The following is a 26656-nucleotide window of genomic DNA, read 5'->3' as shown; positions in this document are numbered from 1 at the left end:
CTTTAAGGCAACGTTAGAAAGATTCTAGAAGGGTGGCAGAGGATGGGAGGTTAATGGTTGGCAGGCGTAAACAGAATGACATTAGAGACAGATCTGAGATGACATAATGCACGGCCCTGAGAGATATTGATTTACACCGGGACCTTGGGGTCCCGGTTCCCTGACAGTGGCTGCACAGTTTGACAGGGTGGTTAAGAAAGCATATGGCAAGCCTGCATTCACTAGTTGAGGCTCTGAGTAGATCGGCTTTATTTGTCACGTGTACGCTGAGACATACAGTGAAATGTGTCACTTTGCATCAACGACCAGCAGAGTCTAAGGATGTGCTGGCGGCAGCCTGGAAGTGTCGCCATGCTTCCAGCGTCTACAGAGCGTGACCTCGAGTTCTGCTCTGTGTGGCATTGGAATGTGGGAGGAAACTGGAGCCCCTGGAGGGAGAACGTAAAAACTCCTTACAGACGGAGATGGGGATTGAACCCGATGTCTGTTGCTGTAAAGCATTACACTAGCCACCAGACTATTGTATCTCGTCTGAGTACTGTTTGCCTTTTATAGGAAGGGTGTGGAGGCTTTGGAGAGGATGCAGTTCACCAGGATGCTTCCTGGATTAGAGAGCATGAGGCTGAGCAAACTTGGGTTTCTCTGGAGCAGCAGTAACTGAGGGAAGATCTGATGGAAGTTTATGAGAGGCAGCTAGTATCTTTCTCCTCATGGTCAAAATGTCTAATATCATAGGGCAGGCATTTAAGATTTGAGGGGGGAAGTCGAAAGGAGGTGTCTGTGGCAAATATTTTACACGGAGACTGGTTAGAGGTGTTTGAGAGACACATGAATGTGTAGAGTATGAGTGGATAGAGACTATGTGGCTGGGACTCGAGGACCTAAGCTATAGAGAAAGGTTGAATAGGTTAGGACTTTACTTCCTGGTGTAGGAGAATGAGGGGAGATTTGATAGAAGTATGTACAATTCTGGGGGGGTATAGATAGGGTAAATGCAAGCAGGCTTTTTCCTGTGAGGTGGGATGAGACATGAACTAGAGGTCACAGGTTAAAAGTGAAAGGTGAAATGTTAAAGGGGGAACTTCTTCCCAGAGGGTGGTGAGAGTGTGGCATGTGGTGGACGCAGAGTCGATTTCAACATGAAGAGAAGTTTGGATAGGTATGTGGATGGGAGGGGTGTGGAGGGGTATGGTCCAGGTGCAGATCAATGGGACTGGGCAGTCTTTGCAGTGGATTAGATGGGCTGAAGGGCCTGTTTCTGTGCTGTAGTGTTCTATGACTCTGTGTACATGCAGAAGGAATTAGTTTAGTTGCATGTCATTTGATTAATTATTTGGGACCACTGTGAGCCTAAGGAGCTGGGCTCGTATTCTACTGTTCTATGATATTACTAAGTGGGATGGCAGGACAAGGGCCATGTACACCGATACTGCAAACATTTAGTGTGTCCAGCCTTATGTCACTCTGCTGAAACAGACATCACGTCAACATCTTTGATGCTGCACATCTCAAGATCCTTAACACTGGTACACATGTAATGTCACATTGCAAACGTGGCCTGAATTGCAAGTCTGAGACTCACATAGCATTGGAATAGAGATGTTTACATGTAAGATCACTGAACTACAATTGCAAGTTAGCTTCACTTCTGGAGGACCAGAATATAAAAGCAAGCTGAGGCTCTATAAAGGTTTGGTCAGATTGCCCTTGGAGTGTTGTGAGCAGCTTTGAGCTCATTATCTAAGAAAGGATATGCTGGCATTGGAGAGGGTCCAGAGGAGGTTCACGAGAACGACCCCAGGAATTTAAGGGTTAATGTACATGGAGCAATTGATGTCTCTGGGTCTGTACTTGGTGGAGTTTAGAAGAATACCGGGGAATCTCATTGAAACCTATCAAATATTGGAAGGCCTGAATAGAGTGGGTGTGGAGAGGATGTTCCCTACAGTGGGGGAGTTTAGGACCAGAGGGCACAGATAGAGTGGATGTGGAGAGGATATTCCCTACAGTGGGGGAGTTTAGGACCAGAGGATACAGCTAGAGTAGTCATTGGGAGGATGTTTCCTATAGTGGAAATTCTAGGACCAGAGGACACAGATAGAGTGGATGTGGAGAGGATGTTCCATACAGTGGGGGAGTTTAGGACCAGAGGGCACAGATAGAGTGGACATAGGGAGGATGTTCCCTACAGTGGGGGAGTTTAGGACCAGAGGATACAGCTAGAGTAGTCATTGGGAGGATGTTTCCTATAGTGGAAATTCTAGGACCAGAGGACACAGATAGAGTGGATGTGGAGAGGATGTTTCCTATAGTGGGGGAGTTTAGGACCTGAGGACACAGATAGAGTGGATGTGGAGAGGATGTTCCCTACAGTGGGGGAGTTTAGGACCAGAGGGCACAGACAGAGTGGATGTGGAGAGGATGTTCCCTACAGTGGGGGAGTTTAGGACCAGAGGACACAGATAGAGTGGATGTGGAGAGGATGTTCCCTACAGTGGGGGAGTTTAGGACCAGAGGGCACAGATAGAGTGGATGTGGAGAGGATGTTCCCTACAGTGGGGGAGTTTAGGACCAGAGGGCACAGATAGAGTGGATGTGGAGAGGATGTTCCCTACAGTGGGGGAGTTTAGGACCAGAAGGCACAGATAGAGTGGATGTGGAGAGGATGTTCCTTACAGTGGGGGAGTTTAGGACTGCAGGGCTCAGCCTCAGAACAGAAGAATCTCAGAACCAGAATCAAGTTTATTATCACCGACATATGTCATGAAATTTATTGTTTTGTGGCAGCTGTTCATTGCAATACATAGTACTAAATTTATTAAATTAAATTTAATAATTAGAGCAAAAAGAGAGGGGAAAGTAGTGAAGTACTGTTCATGAGTTTATAGTCCATTCAGAAATCTGATTGTGGAGGAGAAGTTGTCCCTAAATCACTGAGTGTGTGCCTCCTCTCTGATGGTAGCAATGAGAAGAGGGCATGTCCTGAGTGATGGGGGTCTTTAATGATGGATGCCGCCTTTTTGAGGCATCACCTTTTGAGGGTGTCATGGATGCTGGGGAGGCCAGTGCCCATGATGGAAACGGATCAGTTCACAACTTTCTGGAGCTTTTCCAATCCTGGGCAGCGGCCCCTCCATACCAGGTGGTGATTTAACCAGTTCAAGTGCTCTCCACGGTACCTCTGTAGAAATTTGCAACTGCCTTTGGTGACATATCACTCCTCAAACTCCTAATGAAATATTGCCATTTCCATGCCTTCTTTGTAATTGCATCAACATGTTGGGCTCAGAGATGTTGACACCCAGGAACTTGAAGCTGTTCACCCTTTCCACTACTGATCCCTCAATGAGGACTGGTTTGTGCTCCCTCAGCTTCCCATTCCTGAAGTCCACAATCAATTCCTCGGTCTTACTGATGCGGAGTGCAAGGTTGCCGTTGTGACCTCAATCAGCCGATCTATCTCACCCTTGTACGCCTCCTCGTCACCATCCGAAATTCTGCCGACGATAGTTGTGTCATCAGGAAATTTACAGATGGCTTTTGAGCTGTGCCCGTCCACACGGTCGTGGGTGTGGAGAGAAGAGCACATTCTTGAGGTGCGTCAGTGTTGATTGTCGGTGAGGAGGAGATGTTGTTTCCGATCTGCACAAGCTATGGTCTCCTGCTGAGGAAGTCAAGCATCCAGTTGCAGAGGGAGGTACAAGAGGCCCAGGTTTTGAAGCATTTTGGTTAGACCTGAGGGCTGAGCTGCTGTCAACAAACAGTAGCCTGATGTAGGTATTACTATTGGCCAGCTGATCCGAGGCTGAAAGGAGAGCCTGTGAGCTTGCATTCGCTGCAAGTTGCCGCAGGTCCAGGTCCTTGCTTAGCCATGACCAACCTCTCAAAGCTCTTCATCACAGTAAATATGAGCGCCTCTGGATGATGGCCATAGAGACAGCTCACCATGATCTTCTTGGCCATCATCATGATTGTCAGCGTTGTGAAGCAGGTGAGAACGTCTCCCTGCAGCAGTGAGAGATCGAAGACCACTCCCACAGGCTGGCTGGCAGAGCCCTACAAAGATATACCGTCAGGGCCCGATGCCTTGCGGGAGTTCAGCCTCTTGAAAGATTTTCTGATGTTGGCCTTCTGAGACAGAGATCACAGGGTCACTGGATGCTGCAGGGGTTCTCATAGGTGTGGCTTTATTCTCCCTTTCATAACGTGATTGTAATGTCCCTTTAGAACAGAAATGACAAGGAATTTCTTCAGCCAGATGGTGGTAAATCTGTGGAATTTAATGCCAACACATGACTGTGGGTATGTAAGTTGATAGGTTCTTGATTAATAAGGGCATCAAAGGTTAGAGGGAGAAGGCAGGAGAATGGGTTGACTGGGATATTAAATCAGCCCCGACGCAATTGTGGAGTAGACTCGATGGGGAATAGCCTAAACACCAGGAAATCTGCAGATGTTGAAATTCAAGCAACACACACAAAATGCTGGTGGAACACAGCAGGCCAGGCAGCATCTATAGGCAGAAGTACAGTCGACGTTTCAGGCCGAGACCCTTCATCAGGGCTAACTGAAAGAAAAGATAGTAAGACAATATCCTAATTCTGTTCCTATGTCTTATGGTCAAATGCTAATTTTCATCTTTATAGGACTTAAGTTGGTGTGGAAGGGGTGAGTTATCTGAATTACAGCGAATTAAATTAAATAACCCAGTCCTGAAGCAAAGTTTCGAGCCTATATGTTGACAACTCCTTCCTCCCCCACAGACGCTGCTCGACTGGCTGAGTTCCTTCGCTAGGTTTGTTTGGTGGGTTGAATGGCCTTGCGCAGCCTTCACGTTGTGTTCCTTTCATAAATCAACAGCGACAGGGGGAAAAAAATATGGCGCTACGTTCTCTTTGAAACGGCACGCAATTACCGCGGGTTGTTTATCACGATTATAAAACAAGAATGTTGCCTTTCGCAGCGAGCGCTTTGGAGACGGTCCCTAACCCTGGGGGCTCCGCTCTCACGGTTTCCAGGCTCCCCGCGCACTCCCCCCTCAGCAAAAAACAACCACGCCACTCCGGGCTGCCGAACTTTGTTTTCGTTTCATTCTTAACTGGGTGTGTGTGTGTTTTAAAAAAAAACAAGCCCGGGGTTCGCGAATTGCGATCGGGTTGCTGAGGAGGAAGGAAGAAGGAGGGAGAGAGAGAGGAAGGAGGGGGGTAGGAGTTGAGAAGGGGTGCAGAAGCCGGGAGGAGGGGTGGGGAAGTAGGGGAGGGAGGAAGGAAGGAAGGAAGAACGGACGGACGGACGGACGCCCCCGCCGTTTCGGAGCGCTCGCCAGCCGAGCTGGGAGCTTGGAATCGCGGCCGCATCATCTCCGGAGGAGGGCCGCCTTGAAACCGACGAGCACGATCCATGTTAGTTTCGTCGCTTGGCTTTGAAACTGACGGGGAGAGGTTTCCATGTTGTGAGCGAGCTCCCGAACCGCGCTTTTCCCTCTCTTCCCCCCTCCCCTCCTCCCTGTTCGCTCCCGATCTATACAGATATATGTGCCTGGAGGAGGGTGGGAGGGGGGATTCTTTTTTTACCCAAAATAACAGATCTAGCTCATGGACAGCCCGTCCATAATCACCCAAGTCAGCAAAGAGGAGGCGAACTGCCCGCTGCGAGAGAAAGGTAACAATTTAGTAACATTCTAACTAACGCGGCAACATTGTTGTTTTAAATGTCGAAAGTTTGTAGCAAACTCAACCGCAACATTGTCACGATCCTTTCCCCCTTCTCTCGCCGAGTGCTATTTCTGCTCTGGTTTACTGTGTGTGTGTTTACCCCTCCTCCGCCTGTTTGTTTATGTTCCATTCCTGTTTGCATCTTAGTACATATGATTTCGTGGGTTTTTTTTCATATTTCGTAAGATTTCGGCTTTTCTCGGAAACGACGGCTCGTTTAAAAAAAATCAAGTGTTTTTTTAATATACAGAAATGGGTGTTAGCTTGTCTTCTGGGGGTTTGTACCTCTTTCGATTTCTCTCTCCCCCCCCTCCCCCGAGCAGCGAGAGAGCGGAGCACCTCTCTAAACAAGTTGTTGTTCCTCTGGGCGGGAGCGTTGCTGAACTCGAAGCGGGCAGGCGGGGAGGTTTGTTTTTAAATGTCTCTCCTGCCACCCTCGGCGATGTTGCATCAGTTAGTAATTTGGCCGGATGGTTATTTTTCTGGTGTGAAGCGATCGGATGCCATTTTTTTTCATGGAACTCCCGCGGTGGGTGTGTCTGTGTGTGTGTTTTTCAGTTTTGTGTTGGGGGGAGAGAGAGGGACGCTAGACGGTTTTGCGAGCGTCGCCTCCCTTCCCCAATCTCTTCTCCCTGATTGTTTCAAAACAGGGAGCCTCCCGAAGATTTTCGGTTAAATTTAGCAGTATTCCCGTCCCTTCTGACTAAAGGGTGTTGTTATTTCGGCTGCGAGGGATGCTTGGCACTAGCATCGGGGCTGGAGTCTGCTGCCGGAGAGCGGGGGCCGGGTGAAAGCTGGCTGGATCGGTCCGCTGGCCGAAGTTAACCGCGCTGCGCCACAGGTCCGATCTGGCACACTTCCTGATCTCGGGATGGGTTCTGACATACGGCCACGGGGGCTGCCACTTCGACACAGGCCGAGAGTGAGGACGATACGAAGACAGGCGGAGGGGCAGGTAGTTTTGAGAAAGCAGAAGGACTTGGACAGATTGGGGGGGAAAAAGTGGCAGATGGAATACAGTGTAGGGAAGTGTATGGTCAGGTACTTTGGGAGGAGGAATAAAGGTACAGACTATTTTCTAAATGTGAAGCAAATTCAGAAATCAGAGTTGCGAAGTGACTTGGGAGTCCGAGTGCAGGGTTCCCTGAAGGTTAAATTGCAAGTTGAGTCTGTGGTGGGGAAGGCAAATGCAATGTTAGCATTCATTTCAGGAGGACGAGAATATAAAAGCAAAGATGTGATGCCGAGGCTTTGTAATGCACTGGGCAGACTGGAGTATTGTGAGCAGTTTGGGTCCTTTAAGAAAAGAATTAGGCGGGATCTCATTGAAACCTATGGATTATTGAAAGACTGAGATAGAGTGGATGTGGGGATGATGTTTCCTGTACTTGGGGAGTCTAGGGCCAGAGGGTGCAGTCTCTGACTAAAAAGACTCCACTTAGAATAGAGAATGGAGGAATTTATTTAGCCAGAGAATGGTGAGTCTGTGGAATTCATTGTCACATGCTGATACCAGGTCATTGAGTATATTTAAAAAGTGGAGGTTGATAGGTTCTGGATTAGTAAGGGTGTCAAAGGTTACAGGGAGAAGGTTGGAGAATGGGGTTGAAAGGGAAAGTAAATCAGACATGATGGAATGGTGGAACTATCTCGATGGGCTGAATGGCCTAATTCTGCTCCTATGGCTTGTGGTTTTTAACTACTGCCTTATGGCCTAGCTCCTCAATTCAAGTGTCAATTTGACTCTCTCCTCCATTCAACTCTACTCATCCTCAATCCGAGTTGGATCTCCCATCCCGGAGATTTGAGGATCAGAAACTCGGCAGGCATACCATCATAGCATGCGGGACCATGTTTAGGAAATTCCACCTCCTTTCCCACCTGAGAGCTGGCACAACATTCCTAGTTTCTGTGGGCAACATTCATAGCCGATTAGACCATAAGCATAGGAGCAGAGTTAGGCTGTACAGCCTATGGAATGTGCTCCATCATGGCTGATTTATTGTCCCTCTCAACCCCACTCTCCTGCCTTCTCCCCGTAACCTTTGATACCTTTACTAATCAGAATCCTTCAACCTCCGCTTTAAATGTACCCAATGATTTGGCTTCCACAGCCGTCTGTGGTCATGAATTCCACAGATTTATCACCCTTTAGTTAAAGAAATTCCTCCTCATCTCTGTTCTAAAGGAACATCCCTTCTATTCTGAGGCTGTGCTCTCTGGTGCTGGACTCCCCTCTATAGGAAACAGCCTTTCCACATCCACTCTAGGCCTTTAATATTGACAGGTTTCCAAACGAGCTTCTGTTTAGAATCAATAAACCCGATGAGTACAGCATGGAACAGGCTATTCAGCCCGTTATTCCCATACCAACCAGTTCAACTTCAAGTTTATTGTCATCTGACTACATATATACACCCAAAGGAAACAACATTCTGCCAGTCTACAGTCCACAATACATGTATCATGCACAGCACGTAAAACAAAATATTACCACAAGTAAGTTAATAAAATATAATTCAGAATGCATGTCAAGTGTGCAACTTGGGTAAACAGTGATCCAGCTCACTGTCCTAGTGAGGAGGCCTCTGTTTTGACCGGGTATTCGTTAGTCTTACAGCCTGGGGGAAGAAACTGTTACCCAGTCTGTCAGGACTAGTCCTGAAGCTTCTGGACCTCCTTCCTGATGGTAGTGAGTCAGAGGTTGTGGGATGGGGGGTAGGAACCTTCCCCCATCCCTGGTCTGAAGTCCTCCCTGTCAGGGTGATTCGAAAGTTCGTCTGGACATTTCTGAAATGCCATCTGTGTTCCAGGCAGTCCCCATTCTCTGAATGTGGGGTAAAAAGTCCTCCCCTTCCTAAATCTATGCCCACCAGTCTGATCTGCCTCGGGCATCAAGAAACTGGGACATGTCTTCAAGATTCGGGGGAGTAGGTTTGAGGTGGAGATGAGGAGGAACTTTTTTATTCTCCCCAGATAGGCGGAATAATATTTTGACATGGACTAATAGGCGAAAGGACCTGTTTCAGTGCTGTAGTGCTCTATGACCCTATGTGAAACTAGATCTAGGGGAGACAGCCTCAAGATTCGGGGGAATAGATTTACAAAAGAGATGAGGGGAGTAGTGAATCTGCAATTCTCTGCCCAAGGAAGCAGAGGCTATCTTATTAAATATATTTAGGACACAATTGGGTAGATCTTTGCATAGCTGGGGAATTAAGGTTTATGGGGAAAAGCAGAGAACCTGAATCTATGGTCAGATCAGCCATGTTCTTATTGAATGACAGAACCATTAAATATGTTAACTATACTTTTAAATATTTCACATTTCACCCAGTAAGTTCTTGTTTTGATGAACCTCAGTGGGAAAAGCCTCTTGCATTTACCCTATCTATACCCCTCATAATTTTGTATAACGCTGTCAAATCTCCCCTCACTCCCCTGTGCTCCAGGGAATAAAATCTTACTCTATTTGACGTTTCCCTATAACGCACATCTTCAAGTTCCGACAACATCCTTTTAAACTTTCTTTGCACTTTTTCAATCTAATTGATATCTTTCCTGTAGATAGGTATCTGGAACTGCACACAGTACTCCAAGTTAGTCCTCAGCAATGTCTTGTACAACAATCAACATACCATCCCAATTCCTGTAGAGTCATAGAGTTCTACAGCACAGAAACAGACCCTTTGGCCCATCTAGTCTGTCCAAAACTCCTAATATGCTCTCTTCCATTTGATTGTAATCTCTGGATTAAATGTAGAGTAGGTGTTTCAGAATTTTGCATATGGTGCATAAGTTATCAGATGAGGAACAGATACAGACAATGGGAAGTTATCAACAAACTGGGCAGAGAAAGGGCAAATGCAGTTCAGTATAGGAATGCAAATGTTCCTGGAGTTTAATAGTCAAAGTAAATTTATTATCCAAGTACATATGTCACCGTATATATTGAGGTTCATTTTCTTGTAGGCATTTGCTGGAAATTAAAGAAATACAATAGAATTTATGAAAAGTTGTTCATAAACACTGACAAACAACCAATGTGCAAAAGAAGACAAACTCTGCAAATAAAAAATATAATAATAAATAAGTTATTTACTTATGGTAAATAACTAAATACTGAGTTGTAGAGTCATTGAAGGTGTGTCTATAGGCTGTGGAATCAGTTTAGTGTTGGGTGAGTGAAGTTATCCACACTGGTTCAGTAGCCTGATGGTTGAGGGGTAATAACTGTTCCTGAACCATATACTACCTTAAGATTCATTTTCTTGCAGGTGTTTACAAGAAAATAAATCAATACAATAAAATTTATGAGTAACTATACATAAGCAAAGCTGACAAATAACCAAGGTACGAAAGGAGACAAGTTGTGCAAAAATAAAAAAAATGTGTAAATAAATAATACTGAGAACATGCGTTAGAGTCTGTAGGTTGTGAAATCAGTTCAGAGCTGAGGGGAGTGAATTTATCTACGCTGGTTTGGGAGCCTGATGTCATTGTCTCTCTTCAGTACACAAGTGTAGAGGAGAATGAAATAATGGTTACTTTGGATCCTCTGCAGCATATAAGAAACACAAGAAGCATAAAAACTACAATAAATATAAAGCAATCCTATAAAACAAAAGTACAAGTAACTTAGACTGGTTGCGTGCCCATGAAGTGACAGTAGCTACACAAGGATCTGTACCTAGCTTGACTCTTAACAGAACATGATAACGTGGTGTGAGTGAATGGGTTGAGGAATTGATCAGCCTGGTGTGAGTGAATGGGTTGAGGAATTGATCAGCCTGGTGTGAGTGAATGGGTTGAGGAATTGATCAGCCTGGTGTGAGTGAACGGGTTGAGGAATTGATCAGCCTGGTGTGAGTGAATGGGTTGAGGAATTGATCAGCCTGGTGTGAGTGAACGGGTTGAGGAATTGATCAGCCTGGTGTGAGTGAATGGGTTGAGGAATTGATCAGCCTGGTGTGAGTGAATGGGTTGAGGAATTGATCAGCCTGGTGTGAGTGAACGGGTTGAGGAATTGATCAGCCTGGTGTGAGTGAATGGGTTGAGGAATTGATCAGCCTGGTGGCTGCAGGGGAGTAACTGTTCTTGAGTCTGGTGGTCCTGGCATGGATGCTACATAGCCTCATCCCTGATGGTTGTGGGACAAACAGTATATTAGCGGGGTGGGTTGGATCCTTCATGATTTTGATTGTAGGGTAATAACTATTCCTGAACCTGCTGGTAATTGTAGATGCTTCGCTGTAACTCCACCATGAGTTGGTCCTGTTGGTCTTCCATTTTATCCACAACTGGCACTTGTGGCTTTAGTTCTGTGACTCTGGGCCTAACCTGAGACAGAGTTCAGGATTCAAACCCCAATCCAGGGCCTTCAGCTCGAAGTGAAAGTGGACCTGCCAGTCATACACAAACGATTCTGCAGATGCTGGAAATCCAGAGTAACACACACAAAATGCTGGAGGAACTCAGCAGGTCAGGCAGCATCTATGGATGGGAATAAAGAGTTGATGTTTCGGGCTGAGACCATATATCAGGATTGGTAAGAAAAGCCCTGACCCACAAGATGGACTGTTTATTCCTCTCCATAGATGCTACCTGGCATGCTGTGTTCCTCCAGCACTGTGTGTGTGTGTGTGTGTGTGTGTGTGTGTGTGTCTGTGTGTGTGTGTGTGTGTGTGTGTGTGTGTGTGTGTGTGTGTCTGTGTGTGTGTGTGTGTGTGTGTGTGTAGTCCATGTATGCACAGGTACAATGAAAAACTTAACTTGCAGCATCACAGTCACAGAGCTTCAGATCCACAGCATTCACCAGAGAAACACACATGATATACATTCTTAAAAAAAGAAAACACGATTAGAACGATAAAGAACATGGTCCATCCTAGTGGTCATTGTGTTGTTACACTGAGGGAGTGATTCCAGTTGTGCTAGTTGATTCAAGAACTGACAGGCTGAAGGGACGTGGCTGGGCGTGGCTGTTCCTGAAACTGGTGCTGTGAGATTGCTGCATCATCTGAGACGCCACCGTTCCCCCCGCAATGTTACGTTAAAAAGGCCCTCCCTGCACTCTGAAAGGCATGTTAAAGTTTGTTTTTGGGGGGGGGGGGGGTGCTTTGGAGAGGGTGCAGAGGAGATTTACCAGGATGGAGAGCATGTCTAATGAGGAAAGTAGGGCTTTTCCTCTTTGGAGGAAGGAGGATGAGAGGTGTACAAGCACAGACTGAGTGGACAGCCAGAGACTTTGCCCAGGAATTGGCTCATACAGGGCTGCATAATTTTAAGGTAATTGGAGGAAAATACAGGGGAATGTCAGTTAGGGTTTTTCACAGAGAGTGGTGGGCGTGTGGAATGCCCTGCCAGGGGTGTTGATAGAAGCAGATACTTTACGGGCATTTAAGAGACTCTTAGATAGGTACATGGATGAAAGAAAGGTAGAGGGTTATGTGGGAAAGAAGGGTTAGATTGATCTTGGAGTAGGTTAAAAGTTCAGCACATTATTGTGGGCTGAAGGGTCTGTGCTGTTCCATGTTCTACGAATTCCATGGCTGTTGTTTTGCCAGACCATTCTCCCTGGAGTGAGGGTTGGTTTCAGTGGTGGGGAATGGTGGAGCATTCCTGTGGGTGAGTCTTTGCCCAGGACCTCCCACTGGGTGAATCTTCATTGCCTGGGGGAGCAGGAAAATGAGGGGTGGCTTCTTAAAAGGTTGTAAATTCCTGAGGAGTACAGAGGGGGAAAAAAAACTACCTCTGACATCTTCTCCCCATTGCCCCATACTTTCCTCCTTGAAGATGTTCCCCCTCGTACACATAGAAGTTTATATGTGAGAGGTATGGATAAAGTCTCTTTCCCCCAGGGCTGGGGAGTACAAAACTAGAGGGCACAGCTACAAGATAGGAGGGGAGAGATTTAAGAGAAAAAGTGAGTACCTGGAACGAGCTGCCAGAGGAAGTGGTTGAGGCGGGGCACAACTACAACACTAAAGGGGCATTTGGTTAGGTGCCTGGAGGGGAGGGGATTGGAGGATTATAGGTTGATGGGACTAGCAGGAAGGATGCTACAGCCTCTTGGTGTTACTCTATAACACTATCCTGTGAAAGGCACAGTGGTCACCGACCTACAGGAAAGATATCAATAGGATTAAAGAATACAGAGGAAATTTACGAGGATTTGAGGAGCTGAGATAGTGAAAGGGTGAGTAGGTTAGGACTTTATTCCCTGCAGTTTAGGAGAGTGAGGGGAGATTTGATAAGGGATATAGATATCAAGCAGGCTTTTTTCACTGAGATTGAATATGACTAGTATTAGAGGTCATGGGTTAAGGATGAAAGATGAATTGTTTAAGGGGCGCATGAGTGGAAACTTTGTGGGAACGAATGGTGGGAGTGTGGAACGAGCTGCCAGTGGAAGTGATGGTTGCGGGGTTGATTGTAACATTTAGTACAAGTTTGGATAGGTGTATGGATGGAAGGGGTTTGGAAGGCTATGGTCCAGATGTGGGGTGATTGTGGTAGTTAGAATAATAGTTTGCCATGGACTAATGTTTAAAAAAAAACATTTCTGGAAACTTTCACCAGTTCGACAAAGTGTCTATAGAAAGAAAAACAGTTAACATCTCTGGCGTGAGATGGAGAAGTTGGAAAGCAAGTTAACTTTGAGTTGCAGAGAAGGTGGGATGGATGGATAGGACGAAGGGAATATGGGTGAGACCAGCTGGCTGAGAGGCTTCTTTGTGATCCCGTGGCTTGTGGTGTAATTAAGCAGCAGTCAGAGCCCAGAGACTGAGGGTTAGCAGGATGATTAGTCAAGGGACTGAGTTCAAGAGCTGCAAGGTAATATTGCAGCTCTATAAAGCCCTGACTAGAGGTGTTCAGTTCTGCTCTCTTCATTATAGGAAGGATGCGGAAGCTTTAGAGAGGGTGCAGAGGAGATTTACCAGGATGCTGCCTGGATCGGAGAGCGTGTATGTATGAGGAGGATAAGTTGAGCAAGCTAGGGCTCTCTTTGGCGTGAACGAGGGTGAGAGTTGATCTGATAGAGATGTACAAGGCGATAAGAGGCATAGATTGAGTGGACAGCCAGAGATTTTTTCCCAGGGTGGAAATGGCTAATATGAAGGGGCATCATTTTGAAGTGATTGGAGGGAAGTATAGGGGGGAAGTGAGAGGTGGAACACACTGCCGGGGTGATGGTAGAAGTAGATACATTAGATCCTTGCCAGAAGAGTTTAGCAGCCACCATTTATAATATGATCATGAAAATACAGCCAGAAGTATCAGAAAAAATTAAGAAGGAATGGGAAAAAGAACTTCATTGTCTTATACCCACTGAGCAGTGGGAGAAAATTTTACAATTAGTCAATTCTTCCTCTATTTGTGCTAAACATGCCCTAATACAATTTAAGGTTGTACATAGAGCTCACATGTCTAAAGATAAACTTGCTTGATTTTATTCTCATGTTAATCCAACCTGTGACAGATGTCATTCTGAAGTTGCTTCATTGACCCACATGTTTTGGTCTTGCCCTTGTTAGCAAAATAAATGGAAAGATATTTTCGGTATTATTTCAACAGTTCTGAATATCAAATTGCAACTGCATCCTATTACTGCAATTTTCGGTTTACCAATTGTGGATAATAGTTGTTTATCCCCCTCAGCCCGGCGGATGATTGCATTTGTTACATTAATGGCTAGAAGATCTATCCTATTGAACTGGAAAGAAATTAATCCTCCAACTATATTTCAGTGGCTTTCTCAAACTATCTCTTGTTTGAGCTTAGAAAAAATTAGAAGTGTTGTCTTCGACCCTTCAGTTAAATTTGAAGAAACTTGGAGACCATTTATTCAACATTTTCATATGAGCTAAACCGACTTTTCCTAAACCTTACTTTTATTATCCTTAATTATTTGGATGGAGGTACGGAGTTATTGACGCTACTGTGTATATTTGACATAATGCAATGGCCCATGTTGGTTAGTTTTCTTTTTTGGGGGGGGGGATTTTTTTTAAATTTTCTCTTTTCGTAATTACTATGAATTTGGGAGGTTATATATATATATGGATTATCATCTATTTGAATGTATACTTAATCTATTAATTATGTACTCTCAAACTCTCTGTGTTCATGTTTCACTTATGTTTGTTTAAAATTAATAAAAAGATTTAAAAAGAAAAAGAAAGATACGTTAGGGACACTAAAGAGACTCTTTAGTCATAGGGATTAAACAAAATGGAAGGCTATGTGGGAGGGAAGGGTTAGATTGATTTTGGAATACATTAAAAAGGCTGGCACAGCATTGTGGGCCGAAGAGCCTGTACTGTGCAGAAATGTTCTATGTAAGGATTAATGTATGAGGAGTGTTTGGCTGTGGGTCTGTACTTGCTACAGTTTAGGAGAATGGGGAGGTGGGCGCGGGGGGGGTTCTCGTTGAAACCTATTGAATATTTAAAGGCCTAGACAGAATGAATGTGGAGAAAATGTTTCTTATAGTGGGGCAGTCTAGGACCAAAGAGCTCAATCTCAGAATAGAAGGACATCCTTTTAGAACTGAGATGAGGAATTTCTTTAGCCAGAGGAAGGTGAATCTCTGGAATTCATTGCCACAGATAGCTGTAGAGGCCAAGTCATTGAGTATATTTAAAGCAGAGGTCGATAGGTTCTTTACTAGTAAGGGTGTCAAAGGTTATGGGGAGAAGGCAGGAAAACAAGTTTGAGAGGGATAATAAATCAGCCATGATGGAATAGTTGAGCAGACTTGATGGGCTGAATGGCCTAATTATGTTCCTATGTCTTATGGTCTTATAGTCTTCTTGCTTGATGTACAGCAGACCAGCCTTTTGTCGCAGAAGAAAGACAGATTGAATTTCCCTGTTAGCTCCCACACCCTGTGACCTCCATCCCTTCTGGACCCGTCCTGACTGGAAACGAGCCCCGGTGTTTTACAATGAATCATTGTAGGTTGTTTGACTATTACATGGTCTGGTCTGACCCTTTCCTACTCTTTGTACAGGCGTGGTATTGTGAGTAATGGCCATTTCCAACCCCACTGTGCACAGACTGTGTTTGGAGCGATGGGCGTCTCGATCACACACTGTGCGCTGATCATTGTAACATTGAGTGTACCACGTGTAAACACCAGCAGGTAGCAGTGTCTTGTGTGTGGTCACAAGCCCAGCTGGGTGTGCCATGGGTTGGTGTAGAGGAAGCCTCACTCTGTGTCTGAACCCGCGAGTGTGTGATGGGACAGTGTGCATGGAACTTCACTCTGTGTCTGACCCTGGGAGTGTGTGATGGGACAGTGTAGAGGGAGTTTCACGCTGTGTCTGACCCTGGGAGTGTGTGATGGGATAGTGTAGAGGGAGCTTCACTCTGTGTCTGACCCTGGGAGTGTGTGATGGGACAGTGTGCATGGAACTTCACTCTGTGTCTGACCCCGGGAGTGTGTGATGGGACAGTGTGGAGGGAGTTTCACTCTGTGTCTGACCCCGGGAGTGTGTGATGGGACAGTGTGAAGGGAGTTTCATTCTGTGTCTGAACCCGCGAGTGTGTGATGGGACAGTGTAGAGGGAGCTTCACTCTGTGTCTGACCCTGGGAGTGTGTGATGGGACGGTGTAGAGGGAGCTTCACTCTGTGTCTGACCCCGGGAGTGTGTGATGGGACAATGTAGAGGGAGCTTCACTCTGTGTCTGACCCCGGGAGTGTGTGATGGGACAGTGTAGAGGGAGCTTCACTCTGTGTCTGACCCTGGGAGTGTGTGATGGGACAGTGTGCATGGAACTTCACTCTGTGTCTGACCCCGGGAGTGTGTGATGGGACAGTGTGCATGGAACTTCACTCTGTGTCTGACCCTGGGAGTGTGTGATGGGACAGTGTGCATGGAACTTCACTCTGTGTCTGACCCTGGGAGTGTGTGATGGGACAGTGTGCATGGAACTTCACTCTGTGTCTGACCCTGGGAGTGTGTGATGGGACAGTGTGCATGGAACTTCACTCTGTGTCTGACCCCGGGAGTGTGTGATGGGACAGTGTGCATGGAACTTCACTCTGTGTCTGACCCCAGGAGTGTGTGATGGGACAGTGTAGAGGGAGCTTCACTCTGTGTCTGACCCCAGGAGTGTGTGATGGGACAGTGTAGAGGGAGCTTCACTCTGTGTCTGACCCCAGGAGTGTGTGATGGGACAGTGTGCATGGAACTTCACTCTGTGTCTACGCTACGCTCTGCTCTGTCTTTATCCCTGGGTGTGTGTGGTGGGACAGTGTATTGAGAGCTTTAGAAAAATTCCACTAAATCTGCTTCCACCAGCGCTCTGGGTAGTTTATTTCAAATCGTATCACAACTGCAACAGTCTGCAGAATATACCTTTTTTCCTCTTCTGTTTATCAGTCTTTATTGCTATCTTCCCAATACTCTATCAATCAAGGATGGGAGGTGTACAAAATGATAGAGGCAAAGATCGAGTGGACAGCCAAAGACTTTTTCCCAGAGCAGAAATGGCTAATACGAGGGGCATAATTTTATGTGATGGGGAGGGGGGGGGGAATATTGGAAGTAGAATTGTTTTACACAGAGGGTGGTGGTAGAGGCAGACACATCAGGGACATTAAGGAGACTCTCAGATAGACTGATGGACGATAGAAAAACAGAGAGCTATGTGGAAGGGAAGGGTTACTTTGATGTTGGAGTAGGGCTGAAAGTCGTGTATTGTGCTGGACTGTTCAATGTCTATGCACAACTGCAAAAATGGTTGAATGTAGCCTGTGAGTAGGAGGCTTGGAATTGTGACCTCCCTGTGCGCCACCCCCACCCTACCCTGACCGCAGGATACTGAGTCTAATGACAACAACAATCACCAACACTTAGGAAGTACTGTTGTTGCTAAAATCCCACATGAATTTTAAAGGATGAAAATCAACTTTGAACAAGATCTTTGAATTAGGACGTAGGTTATGATTGCCCTTCAGATGAAATGGTGTAGAGAGATAGGGTGAATTCACGCAGTCATTTTCCCGGAGGTAGCGAATCAGGATCCAAAGGGCAAAGGGGAAAGAATGAACAGACAGGCGTGGGAGTGGAAGGGACAGGGAGAAGCTCGGCTGCCTGCTGGTATTTCAGGGTGTTGCCTGGGTTAGAGGGCATGTGCTGGAATGAGAGGCTGGAGCAGCGGAAGCTAGGGAGAGATCTGATAGAGGTTTATGAGACTGTGAAAGACAGAGATAGTCCAAAGACAGTATATTTTTCCCAGGGTTAAAAAATATCTCATACCAGAGGGCACGCATTTAAGGTGAGAGGGGAGTAATTTCAAAGGAGATGTGAGGGGAAGTTTTTTTACACGGAGAGTGGTGGTGGTGGCAGAGGGAGACTCATTAGAGATTTTAGGAGACTTTTAGGTAGGTACATGAATGTGAGGAAAATGGAAGGATATGGACATTGTGAAGATTAATTGTCCATTTGATTACTAATTTAATTGGTTCGGAACTGCACTGTGTGCTGAAGGGCCCAGTCCTGTGGTACGTTCTATGTTTTCCCCCCCACCCCATGACTGCCAGCATCTCTCCTTCAACAACACTCCCCCCCCCCCCCTCCCCACCACCAATCTCCCCTCAACGTGATGGCTGGAACCTCCCCTTCAAACTCTCCTCACCGAGTGGTTGTTTCAGATACAGTTTGACCTGTAGCACATGGTCCCCGTCTCTGTTAATGCCAAGAATCCTTCTATTAACCCTATGATGCACCATCAATAACTCACTCTGAGACGTAAAGGCGAGATATCGGCTATTATTGACTGGAAGAAGGAACAAGCAGTGAGTGACCACTATACTACATCCTGGAGACAGAGAGGCCGGGCTCAGACCTCCAATCGCCTTTATACCGGGGTCTGTGGGAGGAGCCACAGGAGCAGTCATCAGGGGGCGTGTCCAGACAGGTATACGTAGTTCACCACATCCTATGTTCTTCCTTCATGGTATCTGCTGTTTATCTTCTTGACACTCTCCTTGTGTCCTCCACTCTGACTTCGGCTTGCCCTGCTAAGCCTCTCCTGTGAGGGCCATCCCTCTGATTAAACCCCTGTAGGAACCTCTGCCAGAATTGGGTTTATTATCACTGACATATGTCATGAAATTTGTTGTTTTGTGGCAGCACTACAGTGTAAGATGCAGAAAGCTTCTATAAATTACCGTAAGACCAACGTTCCCTCTAATTGTTTTCACAACTACGTGGACCAACCATTGCTCTGAGCAGACGAGCGTTACGTGTCCTGCAAACTGTACTGGACTTTAGTAATGTGCGTACTATGCGTGTCCTGCAAACTGTACTGGACTTTAGTAATGTGCGTACTATGAATATTTAGAATGAAAATTGAAAACTCGCATACTTTTGCTTTTATTAGTGAAGGCTATAATGGAATACGGCACGACGAAGAAAACCTTCCACGTTTTGTAGATTTTTACTCACCTTTCGTAATTCCAGCTGCACAGCAAGAAAGGCTATGTGCACGGGGGCATTTCAGTCACTGCAAGGCCGCGCAACTACACAGCTTAGAGGAAATAACGCGATAAGTCAAATGGGCAGAATTAGGCCATTCGGCCCATCATGTCTTTACCATCCCATCACGGCTGATTTACTTTACCTCTCAACCCCATTCTCCTGCCATCTCGCTGTAATCTTGAATTCTCTTACTAATCAAGAACCTATCAACCTCCGCTTTATACCCAATGACTTGTTATCCACAGCTGTCTGTGGCAATGAATTCCACATATTCACTGCTCTCTGATTAAAGAAATTCCTCCTCGTCTCTATTCTGGTGCTGTGCCCTCTGGTCCTAAACTCTGACTATTAGAAAAATTTTCTCCATGCCCAGTCTGTCTAGGCCTTTCAATATCTTGACGAAGGGTCTCGGCCTGAAATGTCGACAGCGCTTCTCCCTATAGATGCTGCCTGGCCTGCTGTGTTCCACCAGCATTTTGTGTGTGTTCCTTTCAATATCCAATGGTTTCCATAAGACCAAATACAATAAGAAACATACACTCAGTGGCCACTTTATTAGGTACACCTGTACACCTGGTTAGTGAAAATGTTTCATCAGTCAATCACGTGGCAGCAACTCGATGCATAAAAGCATGCAGACATGGTCAGGAGGTTCAGTTATTGTTCACACCAAACATCAGCATGGGGAAGAAAGGTGATCTAAGTGGGATTTTCTCGCTCAACACTCTCCAGTTAATAGAGAATGATGTGAAAAAAACAAAAAAAAATACAGTGAGCGGCAGTTCTGTGGGTGAAAGAGGTCAGAGGAGAATGGCTAGACTGGCTCAAACTGACAGGAAGGTGACAGTCATTCAAATAACCACGCGTTACAACAGTGGTGTGCAGAAAAGCACACAGCACTTTGAACCTTGAAGTGGATGGGCTACAGCAGCAAAAAACAATGAACGCACACTCATTAGGTACCTAATAAAGTGGCCATGGAGCGTATGTTGTGAAATTTGTTGCTTTTCCACATCAGTGCAGTGTAATACTGAAAATTACCTTGCAACAAGAAATGTATATTAAAAAATAAATTAGCAGTGTACAAAGAGCAAAATAATGGGGTAGTGTTGATGGGTTCATAAGCTATTCTGAAATGTGCTGGCAGAGGGGATGAAGCTGTTCCTAAAACGTTGAGCTATTCCAAAAGCCCAAGTTAAACCAAATAGTGAATGTAATCTGTGTCATAATGACAAAGGGTGAGTCCTCTCCTTGCTTTTTATTTGCTCTGATGTTGTCGGGGGTATTGTTGATATTGCTGTGTTGTGAGATTTTGCTAATCCGTGTCAGCCAGCTCGGGATGATATCCCTTTAACATCATGGCTGGTTTGCCAGCCAAATCTATCACTAAACATTTATCAGTAGATGGGCCAAAGGTCACGTTCCTGTGCTGTGCTGCTCCATGGCCCTATGAACATAGAGACATACTGTGTTTGATTCTGTACTGCGTACTGTATACAAACAGTAATGGGGATCTCATTGAAACCTACTGAATATTGAAAGTCTAGACATGGGGAGGATACTTCCAACAGTGGGAGAGTAGAGGACCAGAGGGCACAGCCTCAAAATAGAATCTCCATCTAGGCTACCTTGCCTTGTGTGGGGGCCAATTCAGAATCCTCACAGCTGAGTTTCTATGATTGCCATGCTTCCTGACTTTTTGGAAAAACTGTGAGCCGTTTCGGGCCCCTTGTCAAAGCAAAGATGTGTTGGCATTTGGAGAATCATCCCGGGAATGAAAGGGTTAATGTATGAGGAGAGTTTGATGGGTCTAAGCCTGCATTTACTGAAGTTTAGAAGAATGACTAGGGATCTCATTGAAACTCCTTGAACGTTGAAGGGCCTAGATAGAGTGGATGCAAAAAGGACCCTTCCAATAGTGGGAGAGTCTAGGTCCAGATAGCAAGGCACCCCTTTAGAACAGGTGGTGTAGCGGTTAGCATGACATTATTACAGCTTGGGGCATTGGCAATGGTGATGGAATTCTGAAGTCATCTGTGAGGAGCTTGTATGTTCTCCCTGTGACTGCTAGGGTATCCTCCTGTTGCTCTGGTTTCCTCCCACAGTTGTGTGTGTTCGTAGGTTAGTTGGTCACTGTAAATTTTCCTGTGAATGGACGAGGGTTAAATAATTGGGTTGCTGGGGAGTGTGGCTACGTTAGGCCAGAAGGCTCCCCCTCTCCAAACAAACAGATGAGGAGCAGCCTCTGGCCAGAGGGTGTGAATCTGAAATTCGGTGTGGGGGCCAAGTCATTGGGTATACTTAAAGCAGAGGTTGATAGGAGTTGAAAGAGAAAATAAACCCACCATGATTGAATGGTAGAGTAGACTTGATGGGCCAAATGGCCTAGTTCTCCTATGTTCTAATGAACATCGGAGAAGCAGGTCCTTCTGTCCATTGAGCTGTACTAAATATGAACCACTTGTTTTACTCTCCCCACATTCCCTCCAGTTTTACCCCTTGTCTTCATCCCAGGGGCAATCAGCGTCCTGAAGTATACGCCTCTGGAATGTGGGAGAAAACTGGATCAGCTGGGGAAACCCACTCTGTCACAAACTCCACACAACACGGCTGGAGGTCGGGATCGAACCTGGTTCTCCGGAGCTGAGAGTCGGTGCCTCTGCCCGCCGTGCCGCTGAAGCCCGAACCCCGAAACTGCTCTTACGTTGCCCGACTGTTCTACGTAGTCGTGGATTCTTGTTTCTTCTTGTCCCACATCCACCTCGCCTCGTTCCGCTAACCGCCAAATTTCACGTAACTTTGTAGGGCGGCGTGAGAGCGTAGCGGTTTGTGCAACGCAACCCCAGATTCTGTTCCCGCCACCGTCTTTAAGGAGTTTGTCATTTCTCCCCGTGACCATGAGGGGCTCCAGTTTCCTCCCACATTCCAAAGACATACGGGTTCGGGTTAGGGATAGTGAGACAGACATGGGCTTGCCATTTGGTGTGGGGGCATGACACGGCCACTTGCAGGCTGCCCCTGGCACATTCCTCGGGGCGTGATGGCTATTGATGCAAAGGATGCATTTCACGGTATGTTTCAACGTGCGTGTGTCAAATAAAGCTAATCTATCTGTAACCAAGCCTCCCCAGCCCAAAGGTCCCTGAACACTCATTAATAGATTAGTTAGTGCCAAGCTACGGTAAATGACCGACGGGGGAGGTGCCCCGCCCGGTGTAATAGCAGGATGCACACAGCAGAAGGTACAAGGTCCGTGTGAGTATTTGTACAGAGTCCATTGAACCTTGAGATAGCCAGGGAGACTGTCCCCTTTCCAATCCCGTCCTCTACCCCTTCCAGAGTGGGGCAGTGAGCTTGGGTTGGTGTCTTCCTAGGAAGCCCTCTTGTCAAGTAGAACATGGATTCATTCTTACACAAAGGGATGTATCTGTGTGGAACGAGCTGCCAGAGGAACTGGTTGAGTACATTAACATCTTTTAAAAGACAGTGGGGCAGGTGAATGGATGGGAAAGATTTTGAGGGGTATGGGCCAAACTCGGGCAGATGGGGAACCCCAGCTGCACCTCTGCTTCCCCCAGGTGGAGTTGCAAACACGGGCGCAGAGGAGGCTTACCAGGATGCTGCCTGGATTCGAGAGCATGTCTTACGAGGATAGGTTGTGGAAGTTAAGGTTTTTCTCTTTGAAGTGAAGGAGGATGGGAGGCGACTTGATAGAGGTGTTACAAGATGGTAAGAGGCGTTGGTTGAATGGATAGCCAGAGGCTTTATCCCAGGGTGGAAATTGCTAATACAAGAGGCATAATTTTAAGGTAACTAGAGGAAAGTATAGGGGAGGGGGGAGAAATATCAGGTGTTTTTACACGGTGGTGGGTGCATGAAACTTGCAGCCAGCAGTTTGATGATAGAACTATGTGGATTAGATTGATCTTGGAATGGGCTAAAAGTTTGGCAGAAGGGCCTGTACTGAGCTGTAGTGTTCTGTGTACTAAGTGGAGCATGGATTGATTAACAGGGGACTTTTTTTTACTTGGGGACCTTGTTTGGGACTGGGGAAGGGTTGCACTGACACCCCGCCTCTAACCCTGCCAGATCAAGTTGGGAGCAAGGAAGATCAAAATGTTGTCTGTTTTCAGCTCTCAGTTAAAGTGTCACATCTCTCAGGAACAGACACAAAATGGACGCCTTGGGGTGGGTGGGTGAGGGGGGGAGCGACGCTCTGTCACCAAATACCTAAGGTCATTACTGTTTCTGTGTCTTGGGACGTTAGTGGGTTTGTGTGTTTGGTGCACATATTGAGGAATGTCCTGGTGAATCAAAGGGCTTAATTATCATCCTCTAGCACACCAGTCCTGCATTTCACCCCAAGGGGCATTCTGGCTGAATTGGGGATTGGTCACCAAGGGACGTGACGGGGCCTGCTGCTCTGCATTGTGGGAGAGGTGTTGACTTCAGTCCAGCCACCTGCAGTTCCGCGGTTGGCCAATAGGGGGGGGGGTGCGTGGCATAGTGTGGTGCATGCTGGGAGCACTCAATAAATGAAGAGGTTCCCCGTGATGCCCACTGGGATAAGTGGTTTGGGACGTTTGATCTGCCCCTAACTGTGCTGGCATTGCTCTTGGTTCCAGGCCCCCTGCCTGTCTCTGGCAAGAAGTCACACCGACATGGCCTCCTGCGCGCCCTCTTCTGCTGCATCTCCAAGGCTGAGGATGATGGCGGACAGACCCTGGGCGGCAGTGACAACAACACTCCTCTGCTGGTTGACGGCAAGAACAACAGCAACAAGGTAGGACGCACTGTCGGATCTGGGCAGGGCACGGGAACCACCACTCCTCTGCACGGGGAATGTGGAACACACAACCATACACCACTGTAACAGGCCCACAATGTCTGTGCCGAAATTAATCCCAAATTAAACTATCTCTCTTCTGCCTGTCCATCTCCATTAGACATAGGAGCAGAATTAGACTACTCGGTCCATCGAGTTTTCTGTATTATTCCATTATAGCCTATTTCTTTTCCCTCTCAACTCCATTCTCCCACCTTCTCCCTGTAACCTTTGATGCCCTGACTATCAACCTCAGCTTTAAATATACCCAGTGACTTGTCCTCCACAGACATCTCTGTGAATGGCAATGAATTCCATAGGTTCACCACCCTTCTCATCTCTGTTCTAAATGATTGTTCTTCTATTCTGAGGCTGTGCCCTCTGGTCCTAGACTTGCCCGTTATAGGAGACATCTGCTCCATTCCCTGCAAATTTATGTGTCTGTTTAACAGCCTCTTAGACACCACAATTGTATCTGTTTCTACCACCAGTCTCTGTAAAAATAAACAAACATTTGTCCCACACATGCCCTTAAAACTTTCCCCTCTCACCTTTCGTACTCTAGTACTTGACATTCCTTGAATCTCGTTCCCTGGGAGTACGATTCTGAATGTTCCCCCTTTATCCCTTTACCCCAAGTTCCGTTTTATTTTGTATTTCTACCCTGGAGAAAACACTGGCCACTCTGTCTATGCCTCTCATAACTTTACAAGCTTCCGCCAGGAATCCTCTCGGCCACTTCCGCTGCAGAGGAAACACCCCTAGCTTAAGCAACCTTTCCTTGTAGCTCTTGCCCTCTAGTCCAGGCAGCATCCTGGTGAACCACTTCTGCACCCTCTCCAAAGCTCCCACATCCAGCGATGCGGTGACCAGAACTGCGCACAATAATTGTGCCAGTGCAGCTCAACTTTATATGCACTGTAACGTGGCTTCTTCACTCCGGTACCCGATATCCTGACCTGTGAGGTATGAACGCCACACAATCTCCACCCTATCTACTTTCAGGGAGCTGTCAACTTGGACCCCAAGATCCCTCTGTACATCAACACTGTTAAGGGTCCTGCCATTAACCGTGTACTTTCCCCTAACGTTAGAGCTCCCAAAGGGCAACATCTCACATTTGCCACTCTCTGCTCATACTGCAGCTGATCGATGTCCCACCGATTTCTTTGGTAGCTCTCTACGCTGTCCATGCTATTTTGCGTAGAATGAGCTCCTGGGGGATTTGGGGCATGGAGATGTCCTTGATGGATAGGGAGGTGTTGGTGGGGACCTTGCACCTGATTGTCTATCTGCACTGCACTTCCTCTGTAACTCCAGCACTGTTATAGTTTTTTTTCTTGTACTACCTCAAAGCACTATGTAATGAATCGATCTGGATGAAAGGTATGCAACACAAAGTTTCACTGTACCTCAGTACACGTGACAATAGTAATCCAACTTACCAAATTTTAGAGAGACAGAGATGGTACACAGCCCGGACACTGACCCCTTGACTCAGCCTGTCCATGCTGACCAGCCAAGTCATTGGGTGTATTTAAAGCAGAGGTTTAATTGTTCTTGACTAGTCAGGGCATCAAAGGTTATTGGGAGGAGGCAGGGGAATGATGTTGAGAAGGAAAATAAATCAGCATGAACACATGGCAGAACTCACTTGGTGGGCTGAATAGCCTATGTTTTGTGGTAATATGGTCTTAAGACTACCAAAGCTGGTCTAAACCTCTGCCCTCTGGTTTTAGATTCCCGTGTCCTGGGGCAAAGACTGACTAACCACTTCATCCTTGTCCCTCATGGTTTTCTAAACCTCCATGAGGTCACCCCTCGGTCTCCTACGCTCCACAGAAAGCAGTCACTGACTATCTAATCTCTCCTTGCGATTCAAGCTCTCATGTCATGATAATATCCTCGTGAATTTTTTTCTACACCCACTCCAGGTTAACGACTTCCTTCCTATAGCTGGGTAAACGGGGCGAGAATGAAACCAAAAGACACAGCAGCAGAATTAGGCCATTTGGCATATCAAATCTGCTCTGTCGTTCCATCCTGGCTGATTTATTATCTCTCTCAACTCCATTCCCCTGCCTTCTTCCTGTAACCTTTGTCACCTTTAAACACAAGAACCTATCAACCACTGCCTTAGATATATCCAATGACTTGGCCTCCACGGCCGTCTGTGGCAATAAATTTCATAAATTCTCCACCCTCTGGCTAAAAAACTTCCTCATCTCTGTTGTATTCTGAGGCCCTCTGATCCTAGACTCTCCCAATATAGGAAACATCATCTCCATGTCCACTCTATTTAAGCCTTTCAATATTTGATAGGTTTCAACGAGTTTCCCCCCCACCCCCATTCTTCTAAACTCCAGCCAGTACAGGCCCTGAGCCATCAAGCACTCCTCATACATTAACCCTTTCATTCCTGGAAGTTTTCTTATGAATCTCCACTGGACCTTTCCAATGCCAGCACAAATTCTAGTTTATGGAACCAGTGGGAGAGAAGGGATTAATGTACAGGTGGAAGCATAGACTTGATGGGCTGAAGGGACTGTTCCTGTTATGTGTGATGATGATGGTGATTGATTTGAGGAACAGGGAGGGCGAGAGGGATTCAGGATCAGATTTGT

The 26656-nt window shown here is 46.4% G+C and overlaps 1 protein-coding gene across 1 annotated transcript in view; it reads left to right on the top strand.

Moving 5' to 3' along the window:
• The first annotated feature begins 5255 nt into the window (after window positions 1-5255).
• Window positions 5256-26656, top strand: part of LOC140728077 (carboxy-terminal domain RNA polymerase II polypeptide A small phosphatase 1-like) — a 43503-nt gene continuing 22102 nt past the window's right edge. Inside the window, exons 1-2 of the mRNA XM_073046253.1 lie at window positions 5256-5661; window positions 23833-23990. Of these exons, the coding sequence (XP_072902354.1) occupies window positions 5595-5661; window positions 23833-23990 (225 nt within the window). The 5' untranslated portion in view covers window positions 5256-5594. The remainder of the gene's footprint in view (window positions 5662-23832; window positions 23991-26656) is intronic.

The sequence above is a fragment of the Hemitrygon akajei genome, chromosome 5 (assembly GCF_048418815.1).
Source record: "Hemitrygon akajei chromosome 5, sHemAka1.3, whole genome shotgun sequence".
NCBI lineage: Eukaryota > Metazoa > Chordata > Chondrichthyes > Myliobatiformes > Dasyatidae > Hemitrygon > Hemitrygon akajei.
This window is presented reverse-complemented; position numbering and strand designations above follow the sequence as displayed.